Source organism: Sarcophilus harrisii, chromosome 5, assembly GCF_902635505.1.
Source record: "Sarcophilus harrisii chromosome 5, mSarHar1.11, whole genome shotgun sequence".
In the NCBI taxonomy this organism is placed as follows: Eukaryota; Metazoa; Chordata; class Mammalia; order Dasyuromorphia; family Dasyuridae; genus Sarcophilus; species Sarcophilus harrisii.
Window position 1 is genome coordinate 228054638 of NC_045430.1, and position 24491 is coordinate 228079128.

A 24491-nucleotide genomic window follows, 5' to 3' on the forward strand; every position below is an offset into this window, starting at 1 on the left:
AAAGAGATATAAAAGATATAAAAAGAATATAATAATAAGAGGTAATATTTATAAAACACTTTCTACGTGCCAAACACTACGATAATCACTTTATAAATTTATCTCAGGTGATACTCATAATAACACTGGGGGGTAGATACTATTATTATTCCCATTTTACAGATGAGGAAACTGAGTTAAACACAAATAAAATGTCTTGGGTCTGAGACTGCATTTGGACTCATGTCCTCCTTACTTCAAGCCCAATAGCTGCCTCTAAAATAATTCTCATTTTAGGGCAGCTAGGTGGTGCACTGGATAGAGCACTACCCGTGAAACAAAAAGGACTTGAGTTCAAATGTGCTTTCATACACTTAATACTAGCTGTGTGACTCTGGGCAAATTACTTAACTATTAATTGGTGTCTCCATATGCACTATGGTGCCACTCAGAGACCCCAGTTTTGTCTGCAACTATGACCTAATTTTTATTTGCACTATTGGTGTCACATGTATGAAGGAAATGTTCTGAAGGAATAAACATGAAAGCTGTTACAACCTACCTCTTCTCTCACCAGCAGAGCTGAGCACTGCAAGGGGACGCCCATCATCTTGTGAGGGTTCCATGTCACAGAGTTGGCCCTGAAATGAAATTAAACCATATCAGAGAAAAGCTTCCCTGATGGCGTCTCAGGTGACCAAAACAAACTCCATGGGCAGGACTCAGGATAGCAGGGTTCCCCTTCATATTCCAGTTAGGAACAACAACAAAACAACAAAAACATTTAAATAGTTCTTTAAAATTTGAAGAATGTTTTGTGGGGGTTCCAAAATTGTCCAGTTTGCAAGAAAATCCATCAAGGCAGAGCTCTGAACCTATGACACTTAATTAAAGAGTACATGGCCCCCACTAATGAAGTGGACCTCAGATCTTCCTCACCAGCTGAGATGCCCCCCTCTTCCATGGCCTTAGTTTTTATAGGGCACAATGTCCGGATAATACAGATGAAGCCCGCCAAAAATGCAGAATCTCATTGGTCTTTCCCTTCATACAAACTGAAGAATCCTATTGTTTGACAAATGGACTAAAAAGCAGACCTTAACAGATCCATCTTGACCTTTCAACACATCCACGGCCTGATAGAAAGTCAGATCTCAAGCTGACAAGCAGGGCCACTTGTTGGTCAAGTGGTTAGTCGACTCCCCATGTTAAGCAATAGAGAGAAGACAAGGGACAGAGCAGCAAAAAGAAAAAAAAACCCTGGAGAACTTTTCTTTAATTGAGTCACTTATGCTATGTTGGGCTTAGTCACCATAATAAAAAACAAAACAAAACAAAACAAAAAAAAAACAAGGATGGAGGTCTCCTATTTGCTTCTTATCAGTAAGCAAGTGAACTTAGATGTGCATTTCACTGCTCTGAGTCCTATTCTCAGAACTTATAATCACTTTATTCCCATGGAATCATATCAAACTAATTAATATTGATTGGAATAAAATAAGTATCCAATAAAATGGAAATCCAAATGAATCATTTATCACAATTTTATATACATATTTCATTTGATCCTCACAACAATTTAATTAAATAAGTGCTATTTTATCTCTATTTTACACAGGAGGAAATTAAGTCTGAGAAAGTTTAAATCACTCGTCTGGGGTCATACAACCAGTAAGTATGTAAGGTAGAATTGGACCCAACAAATATGACTTGAACTTGAGTTCTCTATCTTGCCACATAAAGAATAGAAGGACCATAGAGACAGGGAAAGCACTTCTACGTGGCCCTGAACACACATACTTGTAGTTTTTATTCATTGTTCCTCAGTTCACTCAAAGAACCAGTGAATGGAAGAAGAGGGTACTCTGACTATTTCAGGTTTGGGGCTCAGGGAAACCTCACATTCCATGGTAGCACTTTGTTCCTTTCAAAGTCAGAACATGATGATACTCTGGGAGAAATATCCAAAGCAAAGTTGGAAGTCTAATGTAGGATATATCTCCCTCTGGCCTAAGATGGAAGAAAAAGGCAAGGAGGCTGAAAGCCCGGGAGCTCTTTTTCTTTTCTTTCCCAATAATGAATTTGCTTCCCATTTCTTAGTGGCTCTGCCTCTGGAAGAAGTTAGAATGTGAAGGTGGAGAAGAATCAATCCATCTGTTTGATGAATGGGTATCAGTCAACCTGACAACAAATACTGGCTGAACATCCCTTGTACTTCTGACCCCAAATGATATGGTTAATAAGACAGCGTCTCATCCATCTTCCTTGGCTATGACTGATGGCACCAGAGAAGAACTTCAGGATTGGAGTTGGGGAGGGGAAAGCCGGGGCAGAAGCATAACCAGCAAGGCTGCCCTTGGAGGAAAGACTGAACGAATCTCAAGAAGCTGACCTTCCCAACAGACAGAGCCTAAGGGGCACATTTCTTTCCTCGCTACGTTTCTTCCGACTTGTCTCCATCATTTACCCAGGAACCTCATCAACAGTAACCTCACCAATGTGGACCACTGCATCAGCACTGGTACTTCTACCTCCTCCATACCCTCTGCTTTGGGACCCTTCCAGTTGGAGGGCAGAGCAAAGACCTCTTCTCAGAGGCTCTGTGTAAGGAAGGTCTCTGGCCAGTCATCATGGCAGCCATCATGGGAAATGAACAACTTTTCCCCAGCTAGCTGGGCTCCTCTATCATGTTTTCCAGTCCATCCTCCCCATCCTTCCCCCCCACTTTTCATCTTCCTTTGTGCACTGTCTTCTCCCATTAGACTGTAAGCTCTTTGGACATAGATATATGTATGTGTGTGTGTGTGTGTGTGTGTGTGTGTGTGTGTATGTGTATGTAGGTATGTATGTATGTATCCTAAACACAATACCTGACAGGATAATACATTATTTTAACTGCTGTTTACTTTTTTTCCTTTTTCCTTTCTCCTTTCTCCTTTTTCCTTTCCTTTCCTTTTTCCTTTTTCCTTTCCTTTCCTTTTTCCTCTTTCCTTTCCTTTTTCCTTTTTCCTCTTTTCTTTTTCCTCTTTCCTCTTTCCTTTTTTTCCTTTTTCCTTTTTCCTTTTTTTCCTTTTCCCTTTTTCCTTTTCCTTTTTCCTTTTTCCTTTTTCCTTTTCCTTTTTCCTTTTCCTTTTCCTTTTCCTTTTCCTTTTCCTTTTCCTTTTCCTTTTCCTTTTCCTTTTCCTTTTCCTTTTCCTTTTCCTTTTCCTTTTCCTTTCCTTTCCTTTCCTTTCCTTTCCTTTCCTTTCCTTTCCTTTCCTTTCCTTCCTTCTTTTCTTTATTTTTTATCTTTCTTCTTTCTACATGAAAAATATGGAATTCATTTTTGCAGTTAGTAAGTGGTGCTTATACTTTAATATTCAAGTTCAATATTCCTTAAAATGTCCACACTTTCTTTACCTCTATAATATCATTTTATAGAATCTCAGAGTAAAAATGTACCTTGAAGATGACCTAATCTAAGCAGTACTTGAATAGAGATTCTTTCTGCTTCATTTCTGATTCTACAGCTCTGGTGGAAGACCTCTTATTCTGGGGAACTCACTACTTCCTGAGGCAACCAATCCATTCCATATATGCACAACTCAATTATTGGGAAGTTCTTCCCTATTTTGAACCCAAAGCTCTTGTTTCTAGTTTATCTCCGGAGTCAAATATAACAACAGCAACAATAACAATAATAATTGATATTTATAATGTATTGAGGTTTGCAAAACTTTTTGCAAATATTATCTCATTTTATCCTCATAATAATCTTGGGAAGTAGCTGTTATTATTATTATCCTTATTTTATAAATGGAGAAACTGAGATAAAGTGATTTTCCTAGTATCACATAGCTAGTAAGTATCTGGAGAGGCAACTGAATTGAGAGTTCAGATCTAGCCCTATATTCCCAGAACCATCTACCTGTCTTCAGGTTAACTGCCCCTTTAGACAACTATCCTTTAATTACTTGAAAATAGCCATATGTTTCATTCCCTGACCTCACCTTCTTTTCTTAGGATTAATCCTCTTCACTTCTTTCATAGCACGGTTTTGATTCCCTTATCCATGGGGGTTGCCTTTTCTGGGGCATTCTCTAGACTGTTAAATATCATTTCTAGAACTGACTTTGGAACTGAACTTGATATTTGGCTAGTGGCCTGATGATGACAAAATAGAATGTAACACTCATTTTCATCATTTTGGACTCTCATGCATCTCTTAGTGAATCTTATGTGGGTACTGACTGGGTCACATCACATCACTGACTTACACTGACTTTGGGGTCGACTAACCTCTATTTTCCCCTCCAATTATTTTTCACAGGAATGCTTTTCCGTTCAGGCTTCCCCATTTGTTTTGCTCCTTTGTCATTTTAAATGTAATTCATCTCTCTTAATAGTCTTTCTGTTCTTTATGGGGAAAGACAGAGTCAAATCTTTTGCTGAGTAAAGAATGCAGGTAAGACTGTGCAATGATATTTGTGTGAAAGTTCTTTCCTTTTCTGGCAAGTGTATGTTATCTCTAGTATCCAGCATGGTGTATTGCACATGGTAGAGAATATTAATTAATATTTGTTTATTTGAATTATTAAGAACAATAGCTAGCATTTATCTGGTGCCTTAATGTTTGCAAAGTGTTTTACACATTATCTTGCAATGTCTCTATGATGTTGATACTGTTGTCCCCATTTTACAGATGAGGAAACTGAGACTGGGAGAGGTTAAGTGACTTGCCAACAGTCACAAAGGCAGAAATCTAAGGCAGGAAAGGAAGTCCTTACTCCATGCACTTCACTACTAATTGAATATAATCAGTTCTGCTCTTTCCCTTTCTGACTCCCCCCAAAAGCTTATAGTTCTCTTGTTTTGTGTTTCAGGAGGATTTTGAATCCTTATTAGTGCTCAGAATAATAGTGATATCTATATGGGAGCAGCTTTTTTCCAGTCACCAAGTGTTGGGTTACGAAAAGGAGTGGCTATAAAAGTAGCAGCTACTGCTTGGGAGAGGTCATGGAATCATTGATTTTGGGTAGAAACTTAGAAATGATCTAGTCCATATAGAGAAAGGGACCATCCAATTTGAAGACCTCATATGAGGGAGAAAGCCTTTGGAAAAGACTGTTTCATTTTTTGATTGGCTCTTCTTAAGGAAGATTTTGTTTTCTGACATCAAACCTTCCACCCATTCCTCCTGGTTCTGCTTTTTTGGGGCTAAAGAGAACAAATTCTCATCCCTCTGACATTCCAACCTTTCAAATACTTGACCACACAGCTATCATTCCCTCTTTCCCCCAGTTTTTCTTTTCTCCAGGTTAAACATTGCCAATTCCTTCAATTGATCCTACAATTCTTCTGTTTACCACAAGTCAAATCCCATTTTTGTTTTCTGATCACCAAACCAAAACAGTAGTAGAACTTTGCTTTACTGGGGAAAGTAGTAGCTTTTTGCCCTTGCTGCCCTTATTCCCTACTTGAAGAAGGATGGATAAATCCACGTTAGGAGACAGACAGCTTCTAGGTCTAGCGGTAAAAGTTCTTCCCCATTTGTGCTGTTGAGTGTTTCCTCACCCTCTTTACAAGACCCTGATCCATAATTATTAATTTTCCTATCCAGATTTCATTCATTATTTCTTTGGGTAACATTTGAACCTTCTTAGGGTCACATCTTCATTTTCAAAGATTAGAATTCAAGGGAGAAAGAACCTTGGAAGGTTACTGAATCTGACCTCCTCATTTTCTAGCTAAGAAAGCTGAGATGTAGAGAGTTTGTCCATAATCATCCTTAATAAGTATCAGAGCTAAGACCTTTGTAACTATTCCAGTGGAGATTTGAACTCAGGATCTCCATTTATACAACCAGCATCCTTTTCTACAACACCTTTAAAAGTCCTTACTGCTATATAACATATTTTATATATATTCTAGTATATATGATATATATCATTATATGTTATATATATATATATATATATATCATATTAGAATCCACATTTTGTACTCTCTTAAACAGTCTGGATTATTGATGAATGTGCTTGATGTGCCTTTCCCACAGCTGGTGTTTAATGAATACTTATGCCATTTAACTGTATATAGTTAGACTGATTTTCCCTGGACCTTCTTGACCTGCCTGGAGCTCTGGACTGAAGCCCCCAAAATGCTTTGCACATGTCAGGGGGTTAAGAGACATTTGTTGCATTGAACCCATCCTGGCGCATGACTACTCATATTCTCCTTCCATTGGTCCTCCTTGCTTTGCATGGATCAGTTGGATTTATTTTCTACCTAATTCATTTTCTCCAGCTTGACTTGAAACACCGAGGCTGGACCTTGGTTTTCCCTGTGGCTTCCATGGCCCAATCCCCTCTCTTTCTAGACTCACGGATGCTCCTGTCACAACCTTTGCCCTCCATGCTGCATTGTCTGCCTTGCCAAACCGATTGGTCAGCTGCTGCAAACCTCTCTGGCTTCCCGTGTCCTGCTTGCTGGACCTGACAGATGCTCCCACATGTCACTGGGCTCCTCCTTTGTCTCTGGGATGGACATCTTCAGGAGAAGCTTTGGCAAGGGGCCTGTGGGGAGACTATTTTCCTGGGGAACATCTGGCTGTTTGGCAAGATATGGGAGGCATTTGGCAGCCTCCAATGAACTCTATTTCCCTTCTGAATTGGGGAGAGGACAAAGCAAATGACTGGAGGTCAGACTTCCATTTTGTGAGATCTCTTTGTTGGAAGAACTGGGTGAACTTTCCCCAGTATCCAGCAGCATTTCTGAAGCTGCCATAGCAGCCAGTATGCTTTGAGTTTCCTTTTTTAATTTCAAAAATTTATCTTTTTTAACAACATACACATTTTATTTTTGGATTAGAAATATGTGTTCTGTCCTAATCATTTTCACATCTGCTGTATGAAACTTGTTTTCCAAAAGGGCTTAACTTCCAAGCAAAATGAACAGTGTTCAATGTTATAGCACAGAATAGTTAATAGGAGAATAAAACCATGAAATATTATCACAGGTGTGTCCTACTTTAAGTAAACGGATGTACAAAAAATTCAATGTACATTGAAACAAATTAAGAAATGATTATTCAGGTAAGAAAATAATTCACAAAAGCCTTTTCTTTAAGCAGCCATTTCCTTGACTGTGTTTAAGAGGAATTGATTTTGAAGAATTTAATTTACACATAATCTATGGGAACTGTAAAAAGCCAGGCACACCTGCATTCCAGGATTCTCTGGAGTCTCAATGGGCTAGTTGTCTTTGATACCTAACATTAAGTTGCTAGCTAACTAAATGTGCTTACCTTTCCACGCCATTAAGCTTCCATTTATGTTTCCGGGACATCAGGAGTCCGCCACCCCAAGCTGCCTAAAAAAAGACCATAGGATCACGGGTTTTAAAGCTGAAAGGGAAAATTAAGGATCAACTATTCCAGGGATTCTTGACCTGGGATTCATGAATAGATTTTAGGGGGGCTTTAAATTTGGATGGGAAAAATGATATTCTCATTTTCAGCAATGCTTAACTGAAATCTATCATTTTCTTCAATTATGAATTTAGGTAACAAAATACAGTAATATTAGTGGCACAGTTGTGATAGATATTTTAAAATATTCCTTGTAATCATCACTACTTCAAAACTGCTACAGCTAGTAAGCCTACTGCTAGATAGTAGTATACCACAAATTAATGTTTTATATTTTGATAAAGTATTAATTTTTTGCTATTTGCTAGTATTTTGATATTTGCATTTCAATATATTTTGTTTCCTTTTTAAATTGTATATAATATATGAATTTAAAAACATTCTGAGAAATTCATGGACTTTATCACTTGGGTTTCTTTGACAAAGACCAAGGCACACAAAATGTTAACAACCCATAATCTAGTCCAATGCTTTCATGGAAATATAAGAAAAATAAAAACAAGAAAACCAAGAACCAGGAAAAGCAAAAACTTCCTTTTTAAGATTTCTCTGATTAGGTGACATGAATAGCTTTTAGTGCCTTGTATTAGAGGTGGTCTTGTCCCCTGAAGATCACGTCTCTGACTACAGACATACTCTGATTTGGTTAAATTCTGTACTGGCCTTCCAAGGAGCAGAATTGGGGAATCTTTTCAGAAACTCTAACTTTATTCAAACTTTTAGGTTTGTGCAGGAAGAAATACTTAGGGAACATCACCTCTGCCTGAGTTCAGTAAAGAATAATCCATACTGTTTTCATTTCTCCCTTCATTAAGGTTCTAGTGTAGAAAATGCAAAAATAAAGTCTAGGAATCTGAAATATAGTGAAGGGTGTCCATTGAGGCAAGGAGGTCAAGTGGCTCACTAGGACAAAGAGCCCTAGTTTCTCTCTTAAAAAGCATGTAGCTCTTGGCAAAAGGATATAACAAGCCATCTCGCCAGGAAGAGCATATTTTTAAAAAAGGAACTTTCTTTATCTAAGGCTATAGATTATAAAACTTTACTTAGAGTAGTTGTATCTTCTTGGAAGGGTCCTCCATTTACCAAGATTCGTACCAGTAGGAATCACCTTTGAAAAACGATGTGTCTATATATTCATTTGAAAATTCAATTTTTTTATTTGCAGTTTTGGAAAAAAATCCAACACCCTGATAGTTATGTGCTTCACTGGTATCCTTGTGATTTCAAGAGACAAGAAAGCTGCCAACTCATTGTTTAGATCCCCTGTGGTGACCTTATGGAAAGACAGGAACAAGAGTGGCCTAGCATCCCAAGCATGGATGGGCTGTGATCTCCTTTGCCAGAGGGAATTCCCACATGGATAAGGTCACAGATTTTTTTCCAACATTACCAGAATAACTCAGAATTTAACATGTTAAATAGATATTTTCATTTAGATTTATATTTAGTTTAGTTTTATTTATAAATTTTATATTTATTTTATTTTTATAGATTTATGTTTATATATAAATTTATATAAATTATAGATTTATATTTAATTTAGATTTTGTATATTACTTTTTGCAATTTAAGGTTATTTTTTCATTTTGAAGACACACTAACCTCAGAGTTACATACTGATTTTTTAAGGCCTGTTTTATAAATGAAGATTTGTATTGCTTTTCTTTTCCATTTTAATTATGGAAATCATATAAAAATCAAAGAGCTTGATAGAAGTTTGAAAAGTTAATACAACATTTAAAAAGAACTCCTATTTCTATTTTCCATAGGAAATATGGGTCAGAGATCATGGAATTGAAATGAGAACAGAAAGAATGTCTTATTTTTAAAGTCATTAAGGTGACTCCTTTTAGTGGATTGGTTAACTAGGTTAACAGACTAATCTTTGTGGAACATGTCATAATGGAAAGAAAGTGGTTCAGGAGAGCCAAGTTCTAATTTCGGTAAGCTCCATGACCATAAGCAAATCATTTAAAGTCTTTAAGTCTTGATAGCATCAGTTGTTAGTCAGAGGGTTGTACTTCAGGGATTCTAAGGTTTAATTTTCTACTTGGAGCCAGACCATCCCAGAAGGTCAACAAGAATTTCCCTCCTTTGGGCATAATCCACACTGCTGGGTTGGGGAATGGTAAAACAAAACAAAACAAGTTCCTGATATCCAGAAGTGATGTGGCTTCTTGGTTCATGATGGTAAGGAAAAGGAGATTAATTCTCCCAGGTCTTAGACTCAAATCCAGCAACAACAACAAAAGTTAACATTTATAGATCATTTAAAAGTTTTCAAAGTACTTTGCATATATTATCTCACTGGATTCTCATGATCAGCCTATCATAATCCCCATTTTACAGAGAAGGAAACTGAAATTATGTAGGTTAAGTGACTTGCACAAGCTTGTAAACAGTCTAAACTTAAATCCTTTTAAAAATTGACTTAGCATTTGGAAATATTTTGGGTGGATCTCCATGATTCTCTGAAATGCATATAATCAGTTACAAATGCAAAATACTGGAAACATAAGCTATGTTTTCTAAGCTGATTAAAATGAGAAATTGCATGAAATTGGGTATAGTCAATGAAGCAAATTCTCCAGCCTGCTTTTTGCACCAAGCCCATGTCTGATGTGGAGTCCTTTTGGAAAAAATTTCTCAACTTTGCACTACTGACCTAAACCCAATATCGTCTCCTTTAGAGGAGAAATGTTACATAAGGAAAGAAAACATTCTGGGGAAAAATAATTTTATTGTAAGGAAGCCAATTGTTTGAAGTCAATTGGATAACTATAGGTTTGTTCAGTTCAATAATTTGGAAATTCGAGCTTTACTTCCATTTGCTATTTATAGAAGCCAGAAGACTTCTATGGTTAGGAGTTTCCATCATGATGGAAATGTTTTCACCAATACATTTTTAAATGTATTGAATTTAAAGGAATTCAATCTATTCACATAAAGACAGCATGGTACCATGGAAGAATTGGTAGAACTGGCATCGGATGACCTTAGTTTGAATCCTCATCTTGCTTCAGGTGAGAAACTTATGCATTTGCTCAGCTGCAAAATTAAGAAGTTGTTCTAGATGACCTTTAAGTTTCTTTCTAGGTCTAAAGCTCTGATCCTGTGATTATACCCAAGTAATTTAAGGCATAAAAAGATAATAGGTCATAGAAAAACAACTTAATGGGGCACTGGAGGTGAGATAGTCCAATTCCCTCATTTTGTCAATGAAAAAACAAGGGCCCAGACAAGTAAACAACTTACTCGATGTCACACAGAAATTAGCAGTAGAGTCTGTATTCAAAACCAATCTTATGATTTCAAATTCAGATTTTCTGTTACATCACCCTGCCTCTCCCTGACTTCAAACTGATTCCTGGAAACACAAATACTATGCTAATTATAGCCTTCTGTACTCCCTCTAATTATGCTGGAGAATTTAAGACCATCCTGAAATATTTTTTCCTACAAAGTAAAAGTACTAAATTCCAATTTTAATTCCAAAGAGTCAGACAAAGACCAAAAACTAGAAGTTCCTAGAAGAAAAAAAAATGCAATTTCTCAACTCCAGCATTTGTGGGGGGAAATCCTTCATGAGTCATTCCTTCATAGGGTACTTACGTCCACATGCATCCAGATCTTATATTTCTTGCAGATGTCAGCAATAGCTAGCAGAGGATCAAATGCGCCATACACTGTGGTCCCGGCAGTGGCACTCACAAGGAAAGGAACAAATCCCTAGATAAAAGGGGAAAGGCGAAAGAGTATAAAGGAGTTTCTTACCCGATGGCCATTTCTTAGATATATCAGGCAATGCTTTTTGGAAACTGACATTTTTTTTTTCTGGAACAGCTATTGTGGAGAAATAATAAGTGACTCTGCTCCATCATAGTTGCTCTCTCTCTCCCCCTTCCTTCTTTCCTCTCTCTCTGCCTCTCTCTGTCTGTCTCTCTTTCTTTCCTCTCTCTGTCTCTGTCTGTCTCTCTTTCTCTGTACACACACACACACACACACACACACACATACACACTATCTCCAGCTGTCTGGATCTATACCTGGCCACTGGACCCGATGGCTCTGGAGGAAAAAGTGAGGTTGGTGACCTTGCACAGTGTCCCCTTCAAATCCAATTCACTTGCATATCATGGCATTACCTCCCTGATGTCATGCTCTTCTTTGAATGAAAGACAAATAACAATGACATAATTATATCTATCTCTGTATGGGTATGTCTATATGTAATTAATATGATGATATAGATACACATATCTGTATATATGCATATATCTTTATATATGTATATAAGTATAAAGATATATAGGTATGATTACATACTTCCTTATATAATTATATCAATATAAAGTATATGTATAACATAAAATTATATAAATATATATACTTATATACTTCCTTATAGACATATATCCATGGAGATAAAGTCATTAAAATAGATAGATTGATTGGTTGATTGATTTAGGGTTGAAGGCTTAGAAAATCCACTATACATAATATATCCATATCCATTCTTCATCCATCCATCTATCTGTCTGAATATCTACTTAGCCCTGAACCTTGCCCTCCTTTTTTCTGGACAGATATAATCCCTGATCCTCAGCTTCCTCCTCTTTCTTTTTCCTCCTTTTCTTCTTTTCAGCAGCAATTCATGAGCAGCTGGTGATGAAAGTGGACTAAATGCCGGGCTTGAAGTCAGGAATCCCTTTACTTATGTGACTCTTGGGCAAACCCTCAGTTTCCTGAATTGTAAAATGGAGATAATAGTAGCCCCAACATTACTGATTGTTGTGAAGATCTAATAATATCTATAAAGTGTTTAGCCAGGCACAATAGAAATGCTTAATAAATACGTTTCCTTTCTCCTTCCCTCATTGATTATTGGGAACTGATTGAAATAACAGCTTCCATGGACCAGGATGCTTTTATTGAAGACATAAGTACTTTCCAGAAAGACTAGAAATGATTCTATGGCAACATGGTGGGAACTTTAACCATCTTTAGCCATTTCCCTCCCTATTTTTCTATTTTTCTCCCTTTTGGGAGTGAGACTATGTTTTGCCTCTAGGGGGCACGAAAAGCCAAGCTTATAAGCCTGCAGTCTGTTTAACTAGGAGACAAAGGTGTGATGCACTCCATTTTTCTCCTCCTGCCTTCTCTCATTTTGTCTAACCTTGAAAAATGTGTATGGTCTCTTGCTGTCCTAAGAGCTACAGGCTGCATTTGCTGAAAGCCTCGACTAACGGAGCAGAGCCCTGAAAGCAAAACTGACCTTGCTGGTCCACGAACCAAGGTGGAAAGTAAATGACTTTCCAGTGACAGCTAAAAGAAAACCTTATTTGCTCCTTGCAAAAGATAATGGCTGGAGGGGAAAAACAAACCAACCATGTTTGGATGTGCTTGAAGAAAAATTGAGCAGAAACTCAGTTATCCACAGTTTCTCCTCATATAGAGAACATGGAAGCTTTGGATCATTATTAATAATGTTATTATTAATAATTAGTATTTATATAATGTTTTAAGACTTAGAAAGCATTCTGTATATATTATCTCATTCAATTTTTCTAATAACCCAGTGAAACAGGTAATATTATAGTTACTGTTTTAAAGAAAAAGATACTAAGATCAAGAGAAGTGATTTGCCCAGAGTGACATGGCTAATAAGTATCACATCAACTCAGGCCTTCCTGACTCCAAGTCCAGTAACCTATGAAATGGCTCACCTAGACTATTCCTTAGATGTTGGATTTTATATGATCTATTTGTGAAAATAATCTTCCTGAAGTCTGTCCATCTAGAGCCAACATTCAGTCAAGTGATAGCATCACAGATCCCAATCCTGAATCCAGAGAAAGTTATGGCAAGTACAAAATAAAGACAAATCTTATGGAAGGTCACAAGTCTTTTTCATCTTAGTGACTTTTGCCTCCTGAATGTGTAGCTTTTATACCAGAGGCGTAATCAGTTAAATTAGCTGAAACTTCCATATTTTCCTTCAAGGAAATTTGATAGATTGATTTGATGGATAGAAATAGAAACAAGGTGTTCCCACTTGTCATGACATATGTGTTGCTCACCATACAAACTTACTTTTTGTTTAGCTTCAACAATTCTTCTCTCCAGATCAGATGGAATCATTTTTCCTCTGTAAAAAATAACAATTATGAAATAAGTTTGATTTAAGTAATTCTGTTTGAATCCTTTTTAAAAGGTAAGTAATATTATATGGGAAATATAAAAAATCAAATGGACAGCAATGATCATTTTCAAGGCATGCACTAATTCAGAGAAACTGGGGCTCCATCTCAGGATGCTGGCATTGGAGAAGGAAACTTACCTCTTATGGCAAAATCCTGGCTTGCTGGTTCCACATTATGCAGTGTTAACCTTCTATTAGGATGCACCTTCATTGTCACACTTCCCTAAATTTTTTTTAAGTTAGTACTTTTATATTTATCCTTGACTTGCATAAAACCGTAGATCTTATAATTATAAAATTTCCAGATGTCACAGAGATGGAAGGAATAGTTTAACAGATGATGAAAATCCACTCTAAAAGGATCTTGACAGCCTAGATCATCAGGGATCGATACTCAAGGAACAAATTTAATCCAAGACCATTTTTGTACTGTCCTATGCTAATTTTTGAAAATTTTAAAACATGAGATATTTTATTCTTTAAGGTGAATATTATTTATTTCTTTGCTTCTCAAATAAATAATGGTGGAAGCATGTGATTGCTTATATCTTCATGGTGTCATGAGTTGATACTGCAAAGTAGTATTTGCCAGGAGACATTTTAAAATACAAAAACCATTCTTAATTCATAAGCCTTTCAAAATAGTCAGTAGCTAGAGTTGACCTGTGGGCTATCATTTGCCCAACTCTTATACAAGAGCATTGGGCTGATGATGAAATTAGTAGGCATAAATGTAAAGTCTTGTACTTGGGTACAAAAATCAAGACTGAGATAGAAAAGTTTGCTTAGATGATAGCATTCTGAAAAAGATCTGGGGGTTTTAGGGGATTTCAAGATCAATATGAGTCAGTGATATGATAAAGCTAGTAGGATCTTAGACTGCAGTAAGAGGAAACATGATTTCTAGGTATTAGGAGGGGGTAGTACCATTATACTCTGCATCGTCTTCAGGTCTGGGCACCATGATTTAAGAAGGACATTAATAAACCAGAGAGCTTAGAAAAGGGTCACCAGGATGGTAAAAGGCTTTGGGTTCATGTCTTGTGAGGATTGGCTGAAGGTATTGGGAATGTTTAGCCTGGGGAAGAAAAGACCTTGGGGGGACAGAATATCCATGTTCAAGTACTTGAAGAATAATCATATACACTCCTTATTCATTGGAGTAATAATTATCCCATGTTTGGCTCCTATAACATCTATAAGGATTGCATGCATTACTGGAGAAAATGCTGAATGAACCCTCTTGATGATACATACTAGTTATATAGCCACAGACAAATAGCTAAATTGCTTATGTCATGGTTTTAGAGGTGAAAGAAATTTCTGAAGTCTGATGCCCCTCAACAACTCCCATTTGCAGATGAGAAAGCTGAACCTCAGAAAAATTCAATAATTTGGCTAAACTATGATTTCTGGACCTTTGTTTTCCCATCTTTAAAATAGAGATGAGAATAATAGTTGTATATGAATCATCATCATCCTCATTCTCATCATCATTATCAATAGTGTTCACTGGGATACACATTTCATAAGTTACCTTTTCTCGATTTCTTATCTGTTTGTTTATTTATCTTTCTGTCTGTTCTATCTAGTTTGAATTTTTTCATATTGCTACAGAGAATTCCTGGGCAGGAGGTTCTCTTTACCAATGCAAATTAGCACTTGCTTTATAACTTGTACTCAAAGTAATGTGGGGCTCTGAGAGGTTAAGTCACTTTTCTACACTCCTCATGATGATACACATAAGAGATAGAACTGAAAGCCAGGCCTTCCTTACCCTCAGGAAAGCTCTTAGTGTAACCCTGCCTCTCAGTGACTTTCATAATAATTTTTGAAGCAGGATATCTGTAATTAAAGAGGAAGTGGCAAAACACCTGCATTTCAAAAGTGCTATCAAATGAGCCAACAAGAAAGGAAATGCTGAGAGTAGAATGATCTATTCTGAAATCATTTGAGTATGTCCTCTTATTTTTTCCACTAAAATTATGAATAATACAGAATGGCTTATACTTCAAACAGGAGGGGGTCAATATTAGAGGAAAATCAAATAAGTGGGAAAGAGCCATCAGACTTTTTATTCCTCATACTCTATTTCTTTTGTGAGGGTGAGGGGTATTGGTTGACCCTTGATTAATTGATTTTCCCCCAGTTCCAAAATTACAGAAGGTAAAAGGCAGGTAACAATGAGGAGTTAAGAACTTGAACAATGTATAACATAACATAACATAAATAAGTTATTTAATCAAATCTGAATATATTAGAGGGCTAGTAACCATTGGTAGACCAAAGATCAGGCACATTCCAGTTGTTTTCTAAAAACTGAGATAATCTCTCTAGGGAGTGAGTTAAAGCAGGAGTAAACCCTGAGAAGTTTGAGTTTTAGAAAAAAAAAAAAAAGAAGGAATCCCTCTTTGCCAGGGGCTAGGTCTGGGGAGGAGATTTAAGGCTTGTCAACTTGCAGTAGAATTACTTGCCCAGCAATAGACACCAAACATAAGAGGGAGTTGACCTGACTGGTCAGAGCACCAGACCAGAGGAGTTTGAGTGGATCCAGTGAGTTGAACTGTGGAAAAGGAGACTAGTTGAGTGATTTGCCCAATAGAAATGCTGCCTCCAAGGAGAGCACTATTATGTTCTCAAGACTAACAGGGAAAATGGTCACAGTCTAATTTTTTAAAAGAATATTACATATATGAAGTCCAAATGATATTTGATGTTTTTGGATAGAGATCCTCTAAAACAAAGGCACTATTTAATTTTTTTTTTTATCTATAGTCATCAAGGAGTTGATAAGTTGTCTTGGTTTGATTCCTTTGGTTTTCAAAACATGCTTAATTCTATTTAGCAGAGATGATTATGGACAGAATCACAATGAACTTAAATTGCCTCTCGGGAAAATGCAATTTTCACTGTAATTTACTCTTGAAATTCTTGCATGGGTGTCATGTTTTAAGAAGAGAACAATTTTCCATGTGGAAATCAAATACTTTGATGTTCAATCAATGGCATTTCCAGAGTTCAACTGGCCAGTTTATTGGGGTTCTTGTCAGTCCTTGAAAGATATTAACCTCATGATATGAATCATAAGTTGGGATTTAAGGGAATGAGTATTGATATACAAGTACGTATGTAGTTGACTATTTGTTGGTTCCAACTCACAAATTTGGCTCCTATTATAGGGATTTTTTTATTCCAGTTGCTTTTTATGAATGAATCAAGCCTTGCTTTGTTCTTCTACGTATATTCTTCTACTTCATTTTGTGAAAGGTTGGGTGAATTTTTCCTGTTTGGGATTCATTCAATATCTGCCACAGGTCAACCATCCTAGAATGCTTTCCTTCCTCATGACTGTTTCTTAGAATCCTTAACTCTTTCAGATGAAATATACATAAATATATATGCACATATAAGTATAAATTTGTTTAATAAATTGAGTTTGCAATATATATTTGCAACATATATATATATATATGTTGCAAATTCAGTGATGCTTTGAATGACTAGAAAAAATGTTCACATACATATGAAAACAGTACATTCAAGTGGTTTACCCATAGTCCTGCTCGAAAATGATTGATGCTGATTTTCCATGCTTTAGTGTACTGAACAGTTCACTAATGACCTGAAAGAGTTAATGAGCCTACCCAACTACTTTACTTAGTGTTAGAGAGGAAATCATGGCTTTGGGCAGAATCAGTTCATTTAATACACAAATATAATGACCCCAGATAATTTAGAACTTAAATTGTTAGAGTAAACATGAATGACAAAGTAGAGTACTTAGCTAATCCTAGACCTTGTAATGGAGTTGTAATTTACAAAGCAAAAAGGATGTGTTGGAAAAGTTATAAGGAAAAGCACTAGTTTATTTTCACCTGCTTAAAAAAAATGACAAATGAAAACAAAATTATAGAGCTGGAAGAGCACATTTTTCCATAAGGTACCTTCTAGCAGTCACCCTTAAAATGACCAAGTATCATCTTTTTGGGGGGTCAGGCTTAAAGCATTTTGGAAAAAAGACAAAACAAAAAGCTTCTAAGATTTAAAATTTGAAAAAATGGCTCAAGGAAACAGGTAAACGCAAAATCTATCTGTGGCAGCCTAGTGTCCTTTGGGAACTTTTACCACCATTTAGTTTAGTGCTCTCTCTTCAATTCTTTTATATTTTCATCGTATATAATATTTATCTTCTCAAAAGAATGTAAGCTCACTGAAGGCAGGAGATGTTTTTTGTTTCTTTTTTCTTTTACAGTGCCTTATACATAAGAACTAGACCTGTGGTTTCATTGATCTGGAACAAAATATTTGATTAATTAATGCTTAATGATTGATTAAATTGTTACCTTGCCATCCTAACCCTGTCCATCTATCATTCTTTGAATTTATTATTCCTTGCTAACAATAAGATAATGATAATGATGATAACATTTATATAGTAATTTAAAGTTTACTAATCATCTTACTTAGGTTAATTCATTTAACCCTCACAATTCTGTGAAGTAGGTGCTATTGTAATCTCCATTTTATAGATGAAAAAACTGAAAGGCTAAGTGATTTATTAACCCAGGCTCACCTGCTTCCCTGTTTAATGGTTTCAGATAAATGGTGGAAGGTTATTTTCTTTTCTGTATTTCAGTAATAATTCATGAATCCCAAAGAAGAACAACTGATGCCAATTTAGGAACTCAATGATATGATAGATAGAGGGCTAGCTCTGGAGTCAGAAAGAGCTGAGGTCAAATGCTGACTCACCTGGGGTAACTCACCTTTATCAATTTTCTCCTTTGTGAAAAATTGAGATAATAATAGCATCTACTTCAAAGGGTTATTGGGATTATCAAATGAGCTACCCTATATAAAGTATAACTATTATAATTAATACAAGAAAAGCATCAATAATGGCTAGAGAAATAAATAAAAGTTAGATGTATTTCAGGCTTTCTTTATATTAAAATATGGTTTTGGTCTTTATTCTGCCCCCCCTTCCCTTATCACCCTTATTTCTAGCCTAAGATATAGCAAAACCACATTAAGCTGAATATATTTTATCCAGGAGTTATGATTTAGAGATAAACTGACCTAAACTGGGGAATAAAGACTTGAGGGATATGAGTGTGGCTAAAGAAAGCCATCATATGGACTTTTGGAAGACTATCTAGCTCAAAGACCATTCTCCCCTCTTTTCTTTACTCAGTCTCCAAGGGCAGACCTCCTGGAAAGCATCCCTCTTCCCCTTCAGTGGGCTAAATCTGTCCAGAGAAAACATTCAATTTTTCTGTATATATTTCCTCTTTTTTAGATATAATATATGTATATATTATATATAATAGTATATAATTATTATATAATATACATATTATATATAATAATGATTTGCCCCCTTTCTCTCCACCCTTAAACTCTAGATATGACAAAACCATGCTAATTTATATTGTTCTAATGCAGCATTTGCTATAGTTTATTAGTAAAAAGTCAAACTAAGACTTTCCCATCTTTAAAGATAATATCAATAAGCCCAAAATAAATAATCTTTATAAACCTAGAGTTTAAGAAAGAAGAATCCCTCCAAAATATCCATTGTTTAATTCTTGCAGGTTAAAGAATTGTATGTTTATGAAATATTATTATGTAATTTATTCTACTGCCTTACCTTACTTTGCTCACTGGTATTATTTATTTCTTGGATTATCATATGTAACAAATAGGACAAAATGATGCAGTAAATGCAAGTGTTGCATTTTATCATCTCTGAGGTTCCTTCCAGATTTCACCATAACCTATTTCTTTGACAAATGTGACTTTCTCCTATATCCCAGTGCTGTTATTATTCCAAATTAGTGAGGGAAACCTCTATTTCTTTTTCTCCTTTTATATTTAATTTTTTTTTATTTCAAAAGGCTTAGTGTAGTGGGAAGTATAATTTCATTCCAAGTTGTTTGTAATTTGCTTCCCCTGAGAAACATATTCCTAATTTTAAAGGAAATGCCAATAAGAATATTGGATTTAGTATATAGACTGTGGGCCATCAGATGAAGTATATGTATGATCTGGCCAACATCCATTTAAGCCCTTGCCATCCTCCCATTTCCCCTCTTCCCTCTTTTTTAGAAGGATATCATATTCCAACTAAATATAGGGTATCAAAGTAATCCAGTGTAACAACTATGGAAGTATCTAAAAGCTTTTATTACTTGCTACTTCAAGCATCAACCCAAGGAAGGAACAGATTGTTCTTAACTAGGACATGTTCCTTTTATTGTTTGGATTGCAAATCAATTGTCCTCAGTACAACATGGGGTGAAAATGGTTCTGCCATTTGGGGCCCCTGGGAAGATAAAAAATTGTCACCTGGCAACTGGCATGCTAATATGCACAGTCAGAAGGAGTCAGTGAAAGAGATGAAAACTCATAGGGAGACCAATTGCAAGATGGGGTTGAGCTGAACCTTCAGTGGCTTAGATAAGGAGAAAATGCTTGAAGCTCCCTGAAAGCCTTAAGTGTTTTTGTTGTTGTTGGTAGTTTTTGTTTTTTTCCCCTGAGTTACTTTTCTGGGTTTAACATGGATATATCTACCTAAAGCCATAGTTAAAAAAGATAAAGTTAAAAGTTAAAGCCAAGTGTAGATTAGGAGGTCTAAGGGTATATAGTATATATAGTGGTATAATGGAGAGAGTGCTGAACTTGTGGTCAGGAAGAACTGACTTTGAATTTGGCTTTAGATACTAGCTGTGTGACTCCGGTCAAGTCATGTAACTTGCCTGCCTGTTTCATCAGCTGCAAAATGGGGATAATAGTAGCTGTGAAGATTCAATGAGATATTTGTAAAAGTGTATGTGTAACCTGTATCAGATTACTTAAATTCTCAGGGAGGCAGAGAGGAGGAAAGGAAGGAGGAGAGGAATTTGAAACTCAAAATTAAAAACAAACAAACATTAAAAATAGTTTTTACATATAGTTGGTGGGAAAATAAAATATTATTTAAAAAGCAACTGCTTAATAAATGCTGATTTCCTTCCATTCCCAAGACCTTTTGAAGAAGCTTGATAAATTAAAACTATTTTTCTAATAATTCTAAGAGATTTTAATTTCTGATGTGGTAAATATTGATAAATATAATCTACATAAATAAAAGCTTTTGGGGGTTCCTCAATAATTTTTAAGAGTATAAAGAGCTCCAAAAAGTTGGAGAACTTTTGATCTAAAGCAAAGATGGCTGATAAAGTTTTCTCATTAATTTTGATTGTGTTCTAGATCTAACTCCAGTAGTCTAATACTATTGATCAAGTCCTTCCTAGAGCCAACAATTTAGACTTTCCAGCCCATGATCTGGTTCCATCCTATCATCCCAATAAGTCTAGATGGGAGAGAGCATTAATTTATCAACTTCAACTTGGGAAAAGCTCTTGAGGAGGTGGGGAACTCCTTATCCTGATTTCCTCCTGAAACATCATTGGTTGCCATTTCCAAATGGCATGTGTTCAATGACATTCTATCAGAACATTTATTCCTCAGTTCATGGATATCACTTCCATGCTGTAATATTTCAGTGGACGCTTGATACTAATGGCATCATTAGCCTTGCAGATGATAACCCTTTTCATCCTATGAGATTGTCATCTTCAGTCATCCATAATTTCTCCCCAGTGGAGCAATTCAACAGTCTGGAAGATCTATTTTTTGTTGTGTTGAGACTTGGGATATCATCAATATGGGCAACTCTTTCCACCTATGATCATTAGTAACTCATCTCTAATAGAGATTTAAGAGTTGCTTAGGCACTGAGATGCTAAGTGACTTGCCAAGATGTGTCAGAGGCAATCTTTGAACCCAGAACTTCAAAGTCAGACACCAAATTCAGGCTTTTCTGATTCTATTGTCAGGCCTGTATATTGTGGCATTGTACATTATGTTATTATATATTATTATGTTATATATAATATTAAATGTTTTATAGTGCAATATATTGTTCTATTAGATTATAATCATTATGTAACATTATATAATATAATAAAACATACTATGTTGCCTCAGCTTTATGTTATCATTAAATTCATGATGTATCTAAGATATAGTAATACAATAAAATTTATAATGAATATTCATTACCAATGGCCAGAAATATACCTTTGTTTTTTCCTCTTTTTCTTTCCTAAACTGTGCTTACTATTTTAAAAATATTTATTATTATTATATTAAATAATTATTATTATTATTTAGTTAATTTTTTTCTCCCTTTCTTTGTCATTCCTCCTTTGTTTTAACTCAGTCCTTCAAACTTTTCTTCCTTCAAATAACAACTGCTTGTCTATTATTCTCCTCCCTTTTTTGGATCAGGCCCTTGAATGAATGGGAAGGCTTTTCTACTGAAAAGCCAAAAATGTTTTCGAGTAAAATGGTAGCTTCTTGAAGACAGGGACTGTGGTTTTTTTTTTTTTTTTAATCACTATATCCCTTCAGCCTAGAAACGAGATCTTGTTCACAGTAGGTGCTTTAAAAAGTCTGTTGAATCTGAATTGAATGGAATGTTGGGAATGTTTTAATTTTTAGGAGAGTCAAAGAAAATACAAAGAAGTATAATGAACTAACTTTCCCCTTCACATATACTATCTGTTTCATCATGGGTAAGAGGTATCAAGGCATAGTGTATAGAGAACTGGTCTTGGAGCTAGGAAGATCTGAGTTCAAGGTCCATTTCTGGACCCATTACTGGCAGTGTTAAGACACTTAATCTATCTTTACCATAGTCAAATATCTAGTTTATAAATTTCAAAAGAGGTGCCTTCTCACATTGGTAGCTGGGAGTTTCCTCATTCTTAAATTCCTAGCAATCAGTGATATCACAGGTCCAGTCTCCTTCTTTGACTATAAGCAAGTCATTGAACTTCTCTGAATTTTTAGTTTTGTCAACTGTGAAATAGGGGTAATACTAATACTTATCTCACTTACCATACTATTTCTGTGATTTTATTCATGTTTTTAAAATTTTGTTTGGATTTGTTCTTCCCCTCCCTTTATTTATTCAAATCCTATCTTGTAGAAATTTTAAAAACAATTTTCTAAATATAATAACATTCCCTAATGACAGAGTGAACTACTGGGAAAAGCAAATTCTATTTATAACAGGTTTTCCCAGAGTTATTTGGTTTCATTCCTTAATGAACTAAGGAAATCACAGAGTTGATGAGGTTTGAGGGCATCATTTGCTTTTTGCTCAGTGTGTATGTGATCTATAATCCTTTCATCGTATTTACATAATTTCATTAATAGGCTGATGACGACACGATAACTCTAAGTTCACATCACCTGCTATTGCTGGATGGCTTGGATGATGAATAATCTCTGTTTTGTATTAATGTAGAAGGAAGTCTTCCGTTCAGTTGGGACTTTTGAAAGGTTCAGGGACATTGAAGCGCATGGAGGTTGTTCCCTCAGAGAGTGGATATTAAATATCACCCCAACATCAAAGCCACAAAGACTTGATGTCAGCGAAGATCGAGGTATACTGCTCCTGTGCCCCAGTTTCTATCTATTTTCTGGCCAGGCAGATTTCAGTTTATTGATGTCGGTGGACAGGGGTTGGAAATTCATGCTTACCTTTCATCACATTTGATCAGAATCACACTGTCTGTTCCAATCCCCAAGGCTGCAGCTCCCTTCTTTACTGAAAAGTGACTCTGAAAAAAGCATGTTTATGATCAGTCATGATTTAATATTCAATTCGCATCTCCCTGTTTTCTATCTATTCTGAACCCTGCCAGGTCCCTCTGTATCCTTGAATGACTGAAAGTATGTGACAGTTTTCAGTGAGTTTTTTTTTCTAGGAAATTTCCATGACCCTGAGGAAATTCAGATGACTTTTATCTTCCAACACAAGACAACGACTCCAAACAAACCTCACTTTTAAGATTTAATAATATGCTAACTGGATCCAAGAAGTTATATATTTCATGACCAGACATACAAACACACACAAACCAACCCCTGATTTTGCCACTGGGAGAACCAGGTCAATTTTTAGAGACTTCAGTGCAATTGGGTATGCTCAACCAAGGAGAAAATTTGGCCCTAAGCATAGCATACATCATCCCAGTACCATGAGAGGGGCCAGTCACTTCACAAGCAACTTCTCAGATGAAGGGATTTCTAGCAGACTAGAAAATGGTGTTGGAAAAGACATGAATTTATTGGCTACCAAGGAAACTGGACAAAAGTAAAAGCCATTGATGCTAAAGACCAATTTTTGAATGAGTTTTGGCTTGTGACTCAGAATCTGATTTTTTATTCAAATGGTTGTAATAATGCTATAATTTGTAGAGCCCAGAAAGGCTAACTTAAGCCTAGCTGTAATGCATCTGCCCATCAGCCTTTCACTATTAACTACAGATCATTAAGCTGTCCAAAAGAAGAGCTGTTTCCCCAATTTAAACATTCATGCTGTTCCTGAATGGAATTTTAAGTTACAGTTCCAAGAGGTGTTCTTCCCTTCCTTATGCCTACATTTACCTTTAAGAATGCCTGGCTTTGCTGTTCAAGGTAGGCTGTCACAGCTAAGTCTTGAATTTAACAAACCAGAAAAAAATCACATTTCTACTGTAGTTGGCAGTAGTGCAAAAAGTAAACCATAATTAAAAGGCCAAATGCTGTCATTAAAAAGTACTATTTAGTGGGGGAACAGTGATAAACAGGACTGTTATTCCCAGTTTTAAGCTCTTGGAGGCAGAAAAATATTATCAAAATACATAGGAACTCAAGAGAAAAAACAAAACAAAAAGTAAAACTTAATTTTGGAAGGTTTTAAATATCTTTTCTAAAAAGTACCCTTTATATTGAATTACATCTGATATTTTAATTTATTTTTATTTACATCTGATGTATGTTTTGACCCAGAAAGCAAAGCATCAA

The 24491-nt window shown here is 35.8% G+C and overlaps 1 protein-coding gene across 1 annotated transcript in view; it reads right to left on the reverse strand.

Moving 5' to 3' along the window:
• The window catches only part of GAD2 (glutamate decarboxylase 2), an 81978-nt gene that overhangs the window by 30529 nt on the left and 26958 nt on the right, over positions 1-24491 (reverse strand). Inside the window, exons 8-12 of the mRNA XM_003771856.2 lie at positions 23184-23263; positions 13481-13535; positions 11000-11116; positions 7265-7329; positions 542-620 (exon numbers count right to left, since the gene is read on the reverse strand). Of these exons, the coding sequence (XP_003771904.1) occupies positions 542-620; positions 7265-7329; positions 11000-11116; positions 13481-13535; positions 23184-23263 (396 nt within the window). The remainder of the gene's footprint in view (positions 1-541; positions 621-7264; positions 7330-10999; positions 11117-13480; positions 13536-23183; positions 23264-24491) is intronic.